The sequence below is a fragment of the Onychostoma macrolepis genome, chromosome 13 (genome assembly GCF_012432095.1).
Source record: "Onychostoma macrolepis isolate SWU-2019 chromosome 13, ASM1243209v1, whole genome shotgun sequence".
NCBI lineage: Eukaryota > Metazoa > Chordata > Actinopteri > Cypriniformes > Cyprinidae > Onychostoma > Onychostoma macrolepis.
In genome coordinates this window covers 19,828,779-19,840,576 of record NC_081167.1, presented here as the reverse complement: position 1 = coordinate 19,840,576, position 11,798 = coordinate 19,828,779, and the positions used below count along the sequence as shown (strand labels likewise).

Genomic DNA, 11,798 nt, shown 5'->3' with positions numbered 1-11,798 from the left:
GTTTCACATGGTTGCGCATCGTTCCGAGGCTTTGATTGGTTGAGCGTTGAGATGGGGAGGTCGGAACGTCATTCATTACGGACTGAGATGAGAGGAGGGTCTTTTTGACTGTACTCTTCACAGAGCTTAACAACCTGTTCGATCAGAGCTCACTGTGCTGTCTTTAGCTGCTACCTTTATTATCTGTCTCAAATGGCTGCTTACAAGCTGGTTCTCATTCGCCATGGCGAGAGCTGCTGGAACCAGGAGAATCGCTTCTGTGGCTGGTTCGACGCGGACCTGAGCGAGACAGGGGCTCAGGAGGCAAAGAAAGGCGGTCAAGCTTTAAAAGGTTTGTATAGTATTATATTTTCCAGCATTGTGAATGAGCGTTGTAAATCTGCTGTCCTAGGTATATCAGTAGATAAGCTATAGATTAGTTTTTGAAATAATGTACATTATGTCTAAATTGAGTATCACTCTGCCCGCTTTATGTTATTATTGTTTGCATTGAGATTTTTGCGTTTTTAAATGAGAAAAATCAAACCGGAAAATTCAAATGACTTTCAGAAGACTGTGCATCCCCAGCACAGCCCCGCCTCCGACATGACGCGTGTACGCTCTGAACCAATTAGCTGTCGGTTTGCCTTTTACTGACGGGTTGAGGGCGGGGCCTACCTGATGCGAACGTGCAACACAGGACGTGATTTTGTTCACGTGCTGAATTTCTCAATCAGGGATGCGTAAAATTATTATTTTTGACGCCATTGCAGTTATCCATTTTGTTTATATATAAATAATAATCATTGTAATAATTATAATGTTATAATATTCTAAATACAAAAATATTATCTACATTTAATATTCTATATATTTAAAATAAAAAAAATCTAATATTAATTTGTATAGTTTTAAATCCGTGTTAGGGCTATGTTGTATCAAATGTGTATTAAATAATATTTGAATAATAAGAAAAATAAATGACAATCACGTTATATTAAGTTGTATTATGTTGAATTCTGTGTTCCATATTAAGCATATACTGTGTCTTTACAGATGCAGGGTTTGAGTTTGACATTTGTTATACCTCGGTACTGAAGAGGGCCATCCGGACGTTATGGATTGTTTTGGACAGTATTGATCAGATGTGGCTGCCTGTGCACAGGACCTGGCGCCTGAATGAACGGCATTATGGTGGTCTCACTGGGTTAAACAAGGCTGAGACTGCAGCCAAGCACGGTGAAGCCCAGGTTAAGATTTGGAGGCGCTCCTATGACATCCCTCCACCAACCATGGATGCAGATCATGACTTTTACACCATCATCAGCAAGGTGGGGTCTTCAGCATCTTTCATTCATTATGGTACTTTAAACCCTTAATTTGTTGCATTCAAATGCACATTTTGGATGTATTTGTCATCATAATTAGTCACTTCCCCTTTTCAGATTCCATAATAGATTCTCAAAATAAGAAACGACTCATAAGTGTGTAAATGCACATGGTGAGGATGTACTTAGTTTTTAGCTTTCTGAATGGATAATATTGCGTAATGATAGCATGTCTATCAACTTTTTTTATAATCTGCATTCTTGCATTCCATACAATGAAAATCACAGAGTTCATAAGTCATTTTAACATGCATTACCAACTCATGAGTCTGAAAACCAAATTTGTTGCATGTTGATGTTACACATTGAAACTGGCGTCCTAGTAGTTAATCAGTGCAAAGACTCAGAAAACAAAGTTCAAACCTTATTTGTATAAGAAACAGCTTACAAATGTTGATAAGATTCAAACACTCTGGTTTTCCTATGACCTGGAACAAACTAACAAGTCAAGAATTTCTATTAGATGAAAAGTGCAGAACAATTACATGGTGATATGTTTATAGAACATTTGATTATTGCACCAATTTTGTCTTGTGGGATGTCTTGTCTTTCTATAGGACAGACGTTATGCTGATTTGACTGAGGACCAGCTGCCTTCTTGTGAGAGTCTGAAGGACACTATTGCACGGGCGCTACCCTTCTGGAATGAGGAGATTGTGCCTCAAATCAAGGAGGGAAAGAGAGTGTTGATTGCTGCTCATGGGAACAGTTTGAGAGGCATTGTGAAGCACTTAGAAGGTAATTATTCCACAGTATCATTTCAATCCCTTGTTCAAGGCTCCCACCATTATTGAAATCCTTTAAATATGATTTCCATGTCTGGAAAACCATGGAAATTAGTAGAATCTTTCATAATTTGTTTTTTTTTTAAAACATTAACTGAAGCTTTTTTAGCTAGTTGCCAAGGCATTTCTCATTTTCATTTAGTTAAACTTGATTTACTAAAGCAAGTAAAATTATAAAAACTATGTAGACATATTTAAACAAAACAAATAAAAATGACAAAAACACAAAAATTAAACTTTAAAATTAAAATGGATAATATAAAAATGACAAATTATTTAGATTGCATTTCTTCCATAGTCTCATAGTTTGTTTTCTCACATTTACAGGTATGTCCGAGGAGGCCATCATGGAGCTGAATCTGCCCACAGGCATCCCTATTCTTTACGAGCTGGACAAGAACCTGAAACCCATCAAGCCTATGCAGTTCCTTGGAGACGAGGAAACTGTTCGCAAAGCCATGGAGGCTGTGGCAGCACAGGGCAAAGCCAAGAAATAGAGTATAAACTTTTTAATTAAACATCAGCACTGACTTACTTTAAACAAGACTCCCATATTTAACATCAATGAGACCGAGCACTATAGAAAAAGTATATACAAGTTAAAAAAATATATATATAGGACCTATACGTAACACGTTTGAAATGTTAGAATTTTGGAATGGTTGTGAATATTTATTAGTTAAACAGTTTACAAGGACCACACATTTTTGTTTGGATTTGTCTTTATGTAATTCATTCCATAATTTACTTTACCACCACTTTATTTTGAAGAATATGTTTGATCAAGTGTTGTCAATGTGACATCTCCAAGTACATTTCTTTTCACATTAAACCAGTGTTGAGACTGTCTGTTGGCCTGCGTGATTCTGCTTGATAAATTGTAGAGATATATGTAAACTTATGTCAGTTCTTGTTTATTTGATGATGGTTTTGCAGTGCTTTATTGCAGATTGAACACTGACTTTAACAAATCTTCAGAGTGTTTCACCAAACTCCAGTTTCAGTAATGATGCTCTTGCTGTTTTAACATTAGTTATTTACACCAAGCACAATTTAGGATCTCATAACCATCCATTTGGCCTAAAAAGAATATGCATCCATTATTTTATGTTAACTTGCACCATAATTGCATAGGCACATTAATATTTACCACCAATACAATTTGAATGTCACTTTTTGAATGTCAATGATATGACATGTCTCTTAAGGCCTTGTTCCACATCCTTCAAATATCTGATCTGAAAGACGTTATTCTGCTCCACAAACGTCTCAAACAGATGAAGGCCACCTCCTACTCCAAAATAGTGCGATTTGGTTGCCAAATAAACAATACCATTCTCATCAAGCAGGTCACAAAACACATTATGAAGTGAAGAGTAGTAGTCTGTGTTATATATGGTTTCTGATGTGAAGATAATGTCATATTTTGGTGATGGGGTTTTATTTTGCACAAGTGTGAGAAAAGAGTTCCAGTCGCCTGAGAAGAAACCACAACGATCTAGTAATTTCTCTGTTGCATTCAGGGCTTTTCTCTTACACGGTGGGCTGCTATTTGTCTCTTCATTTTCTTCATCATCTTCACAATTGAGAAAAACATTTGGCACTGTTAACTGCTCTATCACAGTGCTGTTATAATCCTGGAAGTCAACTTTGCTGGCTCCTCTCTTCAATGCAAGTATGCCAAGTAGACCTGCTCCACAGCCTAAGTCTAATACTCTTTTCCCAGCGAAGGTCTCTCCTTCATCATCAATGTACTCAAGTAGATCATAAGTGCATTCCCATATCTTAAGCCCACCCTCATAGACTCCAGAGATGAGGTCTGAGTTTTGAGTCAGTGTTTTGGCCAGTATCTCCTCACTGTCCTCTCGTTCAGGAGCAGTCTTCTCAAACACTGATTCATTGAGACAGAGCAGGGGAGGCAGGGCACCTATTGTGATGGTTTCAGGCACCCAGTTCTCAATTTGGGACAGAGGATCCAACAAAGGTTGGTGTTCCACAGCATCCTTAATCTTCTTTGGGACGGTTGCACTAACGTCCTATGGAAAAAATACAATGTGCATAATATGATATGATAATATGATGCAACATGGGGCTATAGCTTGAGTAATTACCCCCACATATTGTTGATTTATGCTTTCACATTAATTGTTAAAATGGAATATCATCCAGTCCTAGAATTTAAAGTGTGCTGTACATTTCAAGCATAATTTTAGATTTTACAGTCAGCTGTCTTGCAGCATTAGCCAAGATATAGCCGTTCTTAACAAGCTAATAATAAATTCCCTTACCGAGCACTTAAGATTCCCTTCTTTTGCTTTGTCGTCTTTGTTTTCTTTATCGTTTGTTTCGTCTGTCTGTAAAGGAACATCGAAGTTGAAACTGAATGCCATCTCTTGTACTATTTCGACCCACGCAGCGCCTTAGCACGTGTGAACATCTACTACGTTATCCGAATCCTGAACGAATTGTTCTTTTGAGTCGGATCTTTTCAATGCATTGGTTGAACAGAACAGGTCCGAGTTATTTAAACAGCATTTTCAGCCAATAGGTGTAAATTATTTTAGCAGTGTAAATGCAAATTATAATCGCGTTTTAAATAAGTTAATGCTTATTGTGAGTTAGATTTTATGGACTGGTTATTCATGACTGCAACAAACTGGGAAATAGTACAACGTTATAGAAAAAAAGAACTCGTAATATGCCTTTACTGGGCCGCTTTAGAGCAGATTTTAGCAATACAGCATCTCTGATTTTAGAGCCCACGCATGCAGCAATTACGCTCGGACGTTACGTAAAACAATCACTGAATTGTTTCTTTGAAAGCAAGTGTTCGAAAGAACCGATTCGCTGAAATGAATTGGACATGAATCAAACTTCAATTCCCACAATTCCCTGCAGCAGTTTGTCTTAAATCTTATAAAAATCGAACCGAAATGCGATTAATTCATTAAATACCACACACTATAACGTAATTTTTATTATTAATAATATAAAAATATGCATTATAAAAATATTCCCAGATAATATTTCCGCTTTCCACGCCTTAAACTACAATTCCCAGAATTCCCAGCGTGACAGCTGAGCTCACATCCCTGAGCGTCAGACAGACAGACAGCAGATGAAATCAAAGGGATAGAAACTGCTGCTTCCAATTATTTATCTCCGTCTGTTCCGAAATATATATATATATATATATATATATATATATATATATATATAAAGCAAAAAAAAACATTCAACGGTATCATGAGTTGATTTTATCGCAGTTTTAGGAGAAGATCTTGGGCAGGTAAGACAACCGAGTGTACAAATTTCTGCCATGCTGTGCTTTTTGATGTTTAGCTCTTTTTGTTTGATTCAGTCAAGTCGAGGTACTAAACATCACTGTTATCCCTTGTTTCATCACTGATGTGCGTTATACAAAGAAATACATTTACGTATATTTGTGTATCTATCTATGAGTGTGTATTAGATAGACAGATGATAGACAGATACATGAAAGACAGACAAACGGATAGATACTATATTTATATATGTAACTATATGTTGTAGATATTTCATTTTCAGTTACTCGGTGTACTATCTTTACAATATCAGTAAGTGTTTTCTCTTAATGATAATTTTAGAGGCACAGACTCACAATCTGTCCCTGAGATTATAGTATGTTTGGGGTGGTGTATGATGTTGACCACTTTTACACTAATCTTACAGTATCTACTGTCCATTATAACTATTGCATCTCTTTCTGCTTACGTCTGTCACTATTACAGCGCTATATCATATGGGTGGTGGTGTTCCCTCCACATTCACTGGTGTGACCGGAATGTAGACTGTCCAGATCCGTCGCTCTCATGTCTGAATTTTACAACGTTTGGGCATGCAGTGCTAACATGAAATTTTTTTGAATTCTTACTGGGGACACACCTATGTACTTAATAAATGTATTGTCTTGAAACTGGCTTGACACAGATTTTGTGTTATGCCTTACGTTTTTAAATAAATAACAAAGTTTCACTTCATCATCCCAAATCTTTGTTTATGCATATTTTAATCTAAATTCGTATCCAGCGAATGGGACGGCTTGAAACCCTTTTAGTAAGATTAATGGTTGCAACTATAAATCCATGGAAAGACGCATTAGTCTCAAGCCTCACCATCCCTGAGTATTATTTCCAAACGTAAGTAAACTTAAAAGGGCGGGGTGTTTTCGGTGCATTGTTATCAGTGTAATCATGTAAAGTATGCTGCTTTCTAAAAACTGAACAAAAGAGGTCATCAACCTTTCGGATATTTGTATTGTTAGATAATTCAGGGGTATCAGAAAACTAAACCATGCTTGCATTATTGGTTTATATCAATCCACACCATCTGCTTAGAAGGATACTTGGTTAATCTAATTGTCTTACAGGTTCAGCACAAGGGCAATTGTCAGTGAGCAAACTGCAGGCTGTAGGCAGAGGAACTTGCTTGTGCCGATATTCAGGATGCTTGAACAGGTTATTAAAAGATAAGATCTTGTCTTTACAGGGGCTGAACATGCGTCCCTGCTCTACTGTCATGCACCTGCTGCTGCGATGCATGCGTGGATGTGGCAGATACAGTCGCAGTCGCATGCCCAGAAGACTGAGGCAGCCTGTGAGCTACATCAAACTGATCTTCAAATCCCTTTATTTTAACTCGCTCACTAACTCAGAAGTGGTACTGGACTGCATCCTTGAACCAGTGTTTTGGACGGTGGAGATTGTCACACGTTGGTTTGGAATGGTAAATCTTATAATTACCATCATGTTATTTTGTTGCGATGTCTGTTTGTTTCTCTTACACCCTGCACTTTTTCTGTTCTCTTAAGGTTTTTGTGTTTTTAGTAGTAGCTCTTACCAGTTCTGTGGTTTTCATCGCATACTACTGCCTTTTACCATTGGTCCTTCGAACGTACTCTCCTGGCTGGATGATGTGGCACATTTGTTATGGGAATTGGATCTTGGTCATGATAGTCTTCCATTACTACAAAGCTACAAACACTCCTCCGGGATACCCTCCGAAGGTTCGGCACTCTTAGACATGCTACAATCAAGTAGCTGATGTGTGTGTTCAATGTCATTCATGACCTGACAGTTCGTCTTTCTTTCTTCACATTGTGTTTCAGATGAAAAATGAGGTCCCGTTTGTGTCGTTCTGTAAAAAGTGTGTCATTCCTAAACCAGCACGAAGTCATCACTGTGGGATCTGTAAAACGTAAGAGAGACACACTTTTCTCTTTCCCAACAGGCTTAGAAAATCTGACTGGTGATTTGGTGTCAGCTGCATTGTATAATATTATTGTAAGAAACTCCCATGTATCAACATCCCTGTATCTTTCTCTACAGATGTATTCTAAAAATGGATCATCATTGCCGTATCCTTTTTAAATCACCATACATTTTGTAAAAAGTGCACCCATTTGGTTTTATTTTACTCTAAAATTCTTATGTACTGGCTTTGTTTTTTAGTGAAACATTCAGTTTAAAGGAATAGTTCATCCAAAAATTACAATTCTGTCATCATTTATTCACATTCATGTTGTTGCAAACTATACTCAAGTTGTATTGCATTCATTCATTATAATTGCATGGAAAAGACTGACAAGAACAGCTTTCAGAATAGAGTTCAATAGTTTTTAATGATAACTTATAAAGCTTTAAAGACAACCTAATGTGTGAGCGACAACGTTGTTTACTGATGGCATATGCTTTTGTTGAAGCCATCAGCATGCATCATTTCAATAAAATTTATTAAATAATCATGGAAAATCTACTTTACCCATGATTCTGAAAAATGTATATAATATTCATTTTGCTATAAACATTAAATATATTATTTCTATATACATATTCAACATCTTTAAATCAGTAGATTAAGCATTTAAAAGCAGAAATAGAGGGGGCTAATCTAATATGAAGAATAATAGTTCATCCGTCGGCGCCTATAGCCTCATGGGCAGTGCGCCGACAAGTAGTGCCGTTGCACTTTGGACGTCCTGAGTTCGAGCCCCAGATCGCGGACCTTTTCCGATTCCGCTCCCACCTCGCTTCCTGTCCACTTGCTGTCCTGTCTAAATAAATGCATAAAATGCCAAAAAATAAATCTTAAAAAAAAGTATAGTTCTCCCAAAAATGTTCGTATATGGAAGTCAGTGGGGACAGAAACTGTTAGGTTAACCACATTTTTCAAAATATCATCTTTTTTGTTTAACAGAACTATTCCTCTAAGTACTTGTAAGGTTTAGAATGACACAAATGTAAGTAACAATTAAATTTACATTTAAATTGAATTTAGATAGAATTGAAATGAAACTTGGTGAATTATTCCTTTAACAGCCCAGATGCATTTCATCTTTTTCCACTACTTTGTAGTTAAGTCCTTAATTAATTATTTATATTCAGCTTGGCTTAACAACTGTGTTGGCCATTACAATCATCGTTACTTCTTCTCCTTTTGCCTCTATTTGACTTTGGGCTGCATGTATTGTAGCATCAGTGGGCGCCATCTGTTTATCGATGCATACAATGCCATAGATGTAAGGCTTTGTTTTTTTTTAATACATTTATTGTTTAGTCTTTGCTCTTTGCTCATTTAGTATAGCTCAGTCTTTGTATCATACCATTTTGAAGCTTGAAAAACACCTCAGTGGGCATTGTTTTGTCCTTTAAGTATTCTAATGAATAAGGTAGATAGCGTTTAACTCCTCTCTTTCTGAATGGTTTTTTCTCCTTTTCTCTTTCTGTTCTGAAAGTCTGGTGTAATGGGAATGTCTTAACTGCCAGCTGTCTCTCTGCCATTCCATAGCAATTCAGACATTTGGAAGCGGAGAAACAGGGTGTCCCGGTGACAGGGATTGGGTTGCTCATCGGCATTGTACCTTCAGAAGGCGTGGCTGGGAAGGGACTACAGGTGGCTCAAGTCGTTTTTCCTGCTGTTGATTTGGCTTTAGAGCTGTAATTTTTGTTTTCTGTATCGCATGATTCAACACTCTTAAACAAACAGCATGCTATGAAAACCAACAAATTATTTCTGACCTTCCCTATCCCAATGCTAACAGCGCATATTTAAATGAGTATTTCTTACTGACTCTGCTTTTGTCACAATTGAACGAGGGGGATTACAATTCCATTTGGGGCAACGAATCAGAAACATTGCACATGTGTAGTTATTAGTTTGATGATAACAGGAAATGTTTCTTGAGCACAGAATCAGTATATTAGAATGATTTGTGAAGGATCGTGTGACACTGGAGACTTGAGTAATGGCTGCTGAAAATTCAACTTTGCTATCACCGGAATAAATTATTTGAAATAATTGTGACTCTGGACCACAAAACCAGTCTTTAGTGTCAATTCTTAATAAATAAAAGCTTTCCATTGATGTACGGTTTGTTAGGATCGGACAATATTTGGCCGAGATACAACTATTTGAAAATCTGGAATCTGAGGGTGCAAAAAAATCTAAATATTGAGAAAATTGCCTTTAAAGTTGTCCAAATGAAGTTCTTAGCAATGCATATTACTAATCAAAAAAGTTTTTATACATTTACGGTAAGAAATTTACAAAATATCTTCATGGAACATGATCTTTACTTAATATCTTAATGATTTTTGGCATAAAAGAAAAATGTATAATTTTGACCCATGCAATGTAATTTTGGCTATTGCTACAAATATAGCCCAGAGACTTAAGACTGGTTTTGTGGTCCAGGGTCACATATATTAAAATAGATCAGTTGTTGTAAATAGTAATAACTTTTCACAATATTACTGTTTTTACTGTATTTTAATTGAATAATTGCAGCCTTGTTGAGCAGAGGAGATGTCTTTAAAAAAAATGCTTTTTTTTAAAGACATCTCCTCTGCTCAACAAATCTTAGTAACCTCAAATATTTGAACATTAGTATATATGCATAAATAACATAGTTGCACTCATATAAATCAGTATTCATATAATATTTTAAATATTTACATTTATAAAATTATCTGTAAGTATATTGCTATATTTTATTAATGTAAATAATATTTATATATTCTGAATAATATAAAATATTTTTTGCTTTTCTGATGCTTCAATGGACACAGGAGATTTCGCAACCTCCATACACCTACAAAGACAGGATGTTTCACAAGAGTGTTATCTACATGTGGGTCCTTACAAGGTAGTCTATTCTTTCACTGCGGCCCCAATACTGGTTTTACTATTTCCATAGACTCACATCTTTTGTTATGTTTGCTGTTTTTTCCATCAGCACAGTGTCAGTCGCCTTAGGAGGTCTCACACTGTGGCATGCTATACTTATCACCCGTGGAGAAACCAGCATTGAACGCCATATAAACAACAAAGAGGCCAAACATTTGGCAAGACGTGGAAAGGTAAGTTATAAAAGTCTAAACTTTTTTTATAACTGATTGTAATTTATTTTCTTTCTATTATTTGATCTCTGGTAGCTATGTCAAATTTTGTCATTATTTTTGATCTGTGATTTATTTAACATTTTCTCTCTTTTTAAAGGTCTATCGTAATCCTTTTAGTTATGGTAAACTAAACAACTGGAAGGTGTTCTTCGGCGTAGAAAAGAGAAGGTAAAATTACACATTTTGCATGCTCTTAGTCAAATTCTGCAGTCTGTAAGCTGTGATTTTAATGTAAATTATAATCATCTTCACAGTCATTGGCTGACACGTGTTCTCCTTCCATCTGGACACACGCCATATGGTGACGGACTGACATGGGACATTTACCCTCTTAAAAAAGACATGATGCCAGTCTGAGACATTAAAGACTTAACTGTCTTAGTTGGCGATGACCAACATGCTCATCAGGGTGAGTCTCACCCGCTGTGCCAAGGCTGAATGCAGAACCAGAGCCCCGGGAACACAGGAGTCTGCAGAGCCCAGATTTAGACAGTGATCTCACTGGATGACTTTTGCTCTTTCTGACAAAATGAAAGGGCTGCCCTCCAAAAATATCATGCATATTTTGGATGTTTCTATCAATATTTTATAATGAAATCATGACAGTTGTCTGTGCGATCTATGGAAGATGCTGTGCTTAAAGGGATAGTTCACCCAAAAATGAAAAAAAAAAACTGTCACCATTTACTCACCCTCCACTTCTTCCAAACCTGTATGAGTTTCTTTCTTCTGTTGAACACAAAAAGATATTTTGAAGAATGTTGGTAACCAAACAGTTAACAGTTGCCATTGATTTCCATAGTATGGAGAGAGAGAAAAAATACTATGAAAGTCAGTGGCTACTGTCAACTGTTACCAAAAAGGTATCATCTTTTGTGTTCAACAGAAGAAATAAACTCATAAAGAGTAGAGGTGAGTAAATGATGACAGTATTTTCATTTTTGGGTGAACTATTCTTTTAAAGTAGGGTTTGTAGCCATGTGGGGCTTGATGTTTGATTATGTAAATATGATTTTCAACTCCTTATTTATAGCACCTACAGTATCATTATTTAAATGCACTGAAATCCAATACTTCATTTCCAAAGTCAACCACATCTGAAGAAACTTGCCTAGAATTTTATTATATGTTAAATAAATGTTTTTTTTTAACAGCATTTCTCGTTTCATCGTCGTACAGTTTAGATTTTTGTTAACATCTATAAATGC

The 11,798-nt window shown here is 36.3% G+C and overlaps 3 protein-coding genes across 3 annotated transcripts; 2 read left to right on the top strand and 1 right to left on the bottom strand.

Annotated features, from left to right (window-relative positions):
• Nucleotides 1-16: 16 nt before the first annotated feature.
• On the top strand, nucleotides 17-3,001 carry pgam1a (phosphoglycerate mutase 1a). Its single transcript, XM_058796286.1, has 4 exons — nucleotides 17-331; nucleotides 1,036-1,310; nucleotides 1,925-2,105; nucleotides 2,480-3,001. The coding sequence occupies exons 1-4, from the start codon at nucleotides 193-195 to the stop codon at nucleotides 2,647-2,649; spliced, it is 765 nt and encodes a 254-aa protein (XP_058652269.1). The 5' UTR covers nucleotides 17-192; the 3' UTR covers nucleotides 2,650-3,001.
• Nucleotides 3,002-3,155: 154 nt separating this feature from the next.
• On the bottom strand, nucleotides 3,156-4,893 carry mettl18 (methyltransferase 18, RPL3 N3-histidine). The gene is made up of 2 exons (XM_058796285.1): nucleotides 4,441-4,893; nucleotides 3,156-4,188 (listed from the first exon to the last, which is right to left on the bottom strand). The coding sequence occupies exons 1-2, from the start codon at nucleotides 4,540-4,542 to the stop codon at nucleotides 3,322-3,324; spliced, it is 969 nt and encodes a 322-aa protein (XP_058652268.1). The 5' UTR covers nucleotides 4,543-4,893; the 3' UTR covers nucleotides 3,156-3,321.
• Nucleotides 4,894-5,258: 365 nt separating this feature from the next.
• Nucleotides 5,259-11,746, top strand: zdhhc16a (zinc finger DHHC-type palmitoyltransferase 16a). The gene is made up of 11 exons (XM_058796643.1): nucleotides 5,259-5,441; nucleotides 6,680-6,916; nucleotides 7,002-7,196; nucleotides 7,299-7,387; nucleotides 7,519-7,547; nucleotides 8,575-8,708; nucleotides 8,978-9,082; nucleotides 10,258-10,334; nucleotides 10,425-10,548; nucleotides 10,688-10,758; nucleotides 10,845-11,746. Exons 2-11 carry the CDS (start codon nucleotides 6,689-6,691, stop codon nucleotides 10,945-10,947), a joined length of 1,155 nt encoding a protein of 384 aa, XP_058652626.1. The 5' UTR covers nucleotides 5,259-5,441; nucleotides 6,680-6,688; the 3' UTR covers nucleotides 10,948-11,746.
• Nucleotides 11,747-11,798: the final 52 nt, after the last annotated feature.

Excerpts from the sequence above, each read along its gene's own strand:
- pgam1a (XM_058796286.1), top strand. The coding sequence starts at position 193 with ATGGCTGCTTACAAGCTGGTTCTCATTCGCCATGGCGAGAGCTGCTGG. Across the intron at positions 332-1,035 it reads AGGCGGTCAAGCTTTAAAAG|ATGCAGGGTTTGAGTTTGAC; the intron begins GTTTGTATAGTA and ends GTGTCTTTACAG. Across the intron at positions 2,106-2,479 it reads CATTGTGAAGCACTTAGAAG|GTATGTCCGAGGAGGCCATC; the intron begins GTAATTATTCCA and ends TCACATTTACAG.
- mettl18 (XM_058796285.1), bottom strand. The coding sequence starts at position 4,542 with ATGGCATTCAGTTTCAACTTCGATGTTCCTTTACAGACAGACGAAACA. Across the intron at positions 4,189-4,440 it reads AAGGGAATCTTAAGTGCTCG|GACGTTAGTGCAACCGTCCC; the intron begins GTAAGGGAATTT and ends TTTTTTCCATAG.
- zdhhc16a (XM_058796643.1), top strand. The coding sequence starts at position 6,689 with ATGCGTCCCTGCTCTACTGTCATGCACCTGCTGCTGCGATGCATGCGT. Across the intron at positions 6,917-7,001 it reads TCACACGTTGGTTTGGAATG|GTTTTTGTGTTTTTAGTAGT; the intron begins GTAAATCTTATA and ends TGTTCTCTTAAG. Across the intron at positions 9,083-10,257 it reads TGGCTGGGAAGGGACTACAG|GAGATTTCGCAACCTCCATA; the intron begins GTGGCTCAAGTC and ends CAATGGACACAG.